Source organism: Cucumis melo, chromosome 5 (assembly GCF_025177605.1).
Source record: "Cucumis melo cultivar AY chromosome 5, USDA_Cmelo_AY_1.0, whole genome shotgun sequence".
Classification (NCBI taxonomy): domain Eukaryota; kingdom Viridiplantae; phylum Streptophyta; class Magnoliopsida; order Cucurbitales; family Cucurbitaceae; genus Cucumis; species Cucumis melo.
The window spans coordinates 25,944,703-25,949,244 of NC_066861.1; the positions used below are offsets into that span (position 1 = coordinate 25,944,703).

The 4,542-nt window shown below is 33.9% G+C and overlaps 1 protein-coding gene across 1 annotated transcript; it reads right to left on the reverse strand.

Annotated features, from left to right (window-relative positions):
- Positions 1-1,913: 1,913 nt before the first annotated feature.
- Positions 1,914-2,387, reverse strand: LOC127149592 (putative invertase inhibitor). Its single transcript, XM_051085364.1, has one exon. The coding sequence runs from the start codon at positions 2,385-2,387 to the stop codon at positions 1,914-1,916; it is 474 nt and encodes a 157-aa protein (XP_050941321.1).
- Between the last annotated feature and the right edge of the window lie 2,155 nt (positions 2,388-4,542).

Genomic DNA, 4,542 nt, shown 5'->3' on the forward strand with positions numbered 1-4,542 from the left:
AACCTAATTATTTACAACAAAATATTTCAAAATCTTCGCATCCTACAAACCCCTCCAAACTACAAACGCTACCATAACTACAGGATAGTCAACACAACCTAATTATTAATAACAAAATACTTCAAAATCTTCGCATCCTACAAACCCCTCCAAACTACAGAGGCTACCATAACTGCAGGATAGCCAACACAACCTAATTATTAACAACAAAATACTTCAAGCTATTCTACTACCACCCCTTGAAACCATCCCAAACAGAAGAAAATTCAAAACAAAAAAGGCTACCATAACTTCATAAAAATATTCAACACAAACAGGCTACCATAACTGTAGGATAACCAAAACAAATCTTAACACACATATTACATTTTCAATTCAAATTTGAATTCAACCATAACCCCCTACAAATTTGAATACAACCATAACCCCCCTCTTCCAATTTCAATTTTCAATTCAACTATAAATCCCCCCGCCCAATTCAATTTTTAATTTAACTATAAACCCCCTCCCCCCAATTCAATTTTTAATTTAACTATAAACTCCCCCTAATTCAATTTTTAATTTAACTATAACCCCCCTCCCCAAATTCAATTTTCGATTTAACTATAAATCCTAAACCCTAAACCATTCAAATTTCAATTTAACTATATTAACCCCTCCTCCCCCCAATTCAATTTTGAAATTAACTATAAATCATAAACCCTAAACCCTTCAAATTTAAATTCAACCATAAATTACACACATTCTATACAAAAATACATTTAACAAACAAAAATCTATTCCAAAAGAAAATCCTAAAACAATTCTCCTAAAAAAAACCCTAAAACATAAATTTAAACTAAGCAAATTTTAATTTTCCACTTACCTAAAGTGGCAGACGGCGGCGAGGGACGACAACGGAAGACCGTTACGGCAATGACGACGGAAGCGCTTCAATCTCCTTCCTTTTCCCGTCTCGGTTTCACCTCTCGATTTCAGTTCTGTAAAATACAAAACTAAAATGATTATAAAGGGTATTTCCTAACGCCGCATGACAGCATCGAGAAATCCCCAAAACGGCGTCGTAAATCTCCTTTTTTCTGACGCTCATTAAACGGTTTTACCGACGTGTTACCGTGCATCAGGGAAACCCCCTATTCCCGACGCTGTTCCTGACGCATTGTGCACGGCGTCGGGAATAAGGTATTTTTTTAAATTAATTTGACCTTTTCCCGATGCCGCGTGGCCGATGCGTGTTTGATGCGTCGGGAAAAAGAGTATTCCTGACGCCTCTCCCGACGCTATGAACACTGCGTCGGGAATACACTTATTCCCGACGTTCTTTATGCCAACATTTTTTTGGCGTCGGGAATCCTCCATTTTCTTGTAGTGAATTATCTCTCTTCTCCTGGATTATCTTCTTTTCCAAACAAATATAATTTATATTCCGTCATATAATTAACTTTATTTTTCCATATTAATTATTTATACAAAACCAAATAATTAATATCATAACCCACAAAAAATCCAAATTATTAATTATATATATACTCAACTAAATCCAATTCCACCAAAACAGGAATTAAATTTTATATATAGGTGGCAATCATATAAGGTATTAAATTTTACGTATTGAGATGTCTAGAAAACTCATATAGGGTATTAAATTTTATGTATAGGTGACAATCAATAAACTTGAACACATAAGCTCAAAATTCTTTAACAAACTTATGATCATTTTATAGCACTAAGTCAACCAAAGATAGTTAAGTAGTGAAACAATGATAACAATTGAACAATAATATAAACTCCATTTGTAGTTTTGGTAATAAACAGATGATCTTTATTATAGTGTGATCGCAAATGATCATCAAATGGATTATTACACCATAAAACTCTCATAAATGGAAACATAAGCTTTTATGAATTTAAGATCAACCAATGCTAGAGCCAGATACTATAGCCATAGCAATGAGAATTCTCATCTCCCTATTAATTTGAGAAAGTGGATTTTGTTTGGGTGGTGGTGTAGTGCTGAATATCGACGTACAACTTGCTTGTGCTCTTGGTGCTATCCTCTCAGCATTCAACATTCCTCTATAATCTCTTTGTGCAAACGACTGTATCCCTTCTCCAAACGCATCCTTCACTACCTTATATGCATTTTCACATACTATTAATGCATTCTTCAATGTTGGATCACTTACGCTTCTTAACAACTCTTCAACGTACCCAAATGTACTAGTTGCTTTTGTGTAGGCTTGATTGTTTGCTATTCCAGTTAGTCCTATATAGTCTGCTGAACCACCTTTCAAGCTCTGATGGAAGGTTTGACTGCAAAATGCAAATTCCTCCATTTGACGACATATTCTATTGATTCTATCTTCGGTTCCGCTGTCAGCTGCCATAGTCAATCGAGAAACAATGAGAACAATAAATAAGGTAAGCCACAATTGAAAAGACAAAATACATGTTGAAGAAGTCATATTTGAATTTTGGCAAAGCGAAAGGAAAGACGAGTGTGGTATTTATAGGAGCATCTTTTGTTATTTGTTACTTCATGTTATTCAATTACACAATTACTTCTTTCCATCTATTTCCTTGCATTTTCCTCAAATAAAAATAATTAAAATGATTGCTCTCTAGAATTAAGGTAAAAGCCTATGAATTGGATCATTTCTAGTCATGGTTAGGCTCATCATTTTAAGTAACAATTCACATCTTTCAATTCGTTACCTGTCATTTTCCTTAAATTCCTTACTAAATTACTCCACATAGCCATATATTTTTCATTTATGATGAGCACAAAATTTTTCTTTTTTTGGTCCTCACAAGTTTAAGAATTTAAGATTTTTCTTCGTGCATGTGTGAAATGAAATATGAATTTTAAAAACTAAATTTGCTTTCCAATTCAGCAATTGTGGGATGAGAATTCGATGAACAACTATAATTTTGAAATGGTAAACATGGCATGGGTATTACTCATAACGTTGTCAATCATGAGATTAATATTTCATGCATTATCATTAACATCATTATCGCTTCTCCCTTTTTTTAAAAAAATAAATATCCTCTCTCCTCAAATCTTCTTTTCTCTTCTCCCAAAATAATATATCTTTTCTTAAATAATTATATTATCCCCAATAATATAATTATTCTTAACATTCTCACAATTTAACATGATATATACACACATATATAATTAATCATAATTCCCTCAACTTCACCAAATATAAAATGTAACGTCCCAAATTAAGATAATTTATTCTTAATTATCTGAAGTTTAATTTTGATTAGTGTTGGAATTAATTTGGGTGTTATTTGATTTAATTGTTGAAATATTTGATTAGTGGAGATTGGAATTTATTAGATATTGTGGAAAATATCTAATTGTTTAAATTTAGAATTTTTTATTAAAGTTGTTTGTTTTAAGAGATTTGTATTTGGGAAAAATTTGATTAATTATATATATGATTATATAATTAATTGAATTTGAAGTTGAAATAATTATATTATGTAGATAATATAATTATGTGAGGATATTTATTTTCGGAAAGATAAAGGTGATTTGATTAGAGAGAGAGAAATTTAAGTTTAAAAAGAAGATTTGGTTGATTTTTAATGGAGAGAGAGAGAATGAGACTTTTGGGGAAGAGAATAAAGGAAAAAAAAAAGAAATTAATAATAATCTTATATTATTATTAATTTTCTTTAATAATAACTATTCATCATCTTCTTCTTCATCATCTTCCTCATCACAAGAAAACCCTAAAGAGAAAACCCTAGCAAGCAAATCCGCTGCTTCTACCATTTTTCCTGTTCGACAACCACCGAAATCAACCGTTGGCCGCCGCATCCTTTTCATCCCGGCTACTGTGTCAGCTGTTCGTCTTCATCTCCGTCGTTTGTGAAACATCATCGTCTTCGTATGTCGCAGTCATTCGTCTCCATCTCCGTCGTTCATGAAATATCGTCGCTGATGAATTCACAATCGTCTGTCAACCGACCATCCGTTTTTTGTCGTGTCGGCAGTCGTCTGTTAGTCATTCGTCTGCGTCCGCCTGAGTGTGCAGGTCACCGGTAGCAACCACGTCCTTGCGTAAGCAGAGCCGCACGATGTAGCCACGCCTTTACTCGAGCTGTCCTCAGTCGCGCCCCCAGTCGCCGAGTCGTTTCTCTTCAAGCTGCACGTGTCTGTACCCGAGCTGCCCTTGCGCGTGCGAGCCGCTTGCCTAGCCGATTTCTCTCCTTCAGCCGAGCTGCCTAGCTAATTTCCCCTCTAGCCAAGCCATTTTGAGCCACCAAGCTTATTTTTGGCTCTTTTTCCCACCTATTTTGGTAAGTTTATTGGGTTTATGTTAATGCCCAACAAGAATTAATTTTAGACCCTAATTAATTTAATTTAAGATTATTTAGTTAGATTTTATATGGAAGTTGGAGTTGTAGATTTTTCTCAACCAAGGATAAGTCGGATTCAACCTCAACTTTGGGTAAGTCGAAATAATTGAACTTTTGGGTCTTTAAGCAACCATTAAATTTATTTTCTTAGTATTTTACCCTTAA

Bases quoted from the DNA above. Each gene is read 5' to 3' on its own strand.
- LOC127149592 (XM_051085364.1), bottom strand. From the start codon at position 2,387: ATGGCAGCTGACAGCGGAACCGAAGATAGAATCAATAGAATATGTCGT.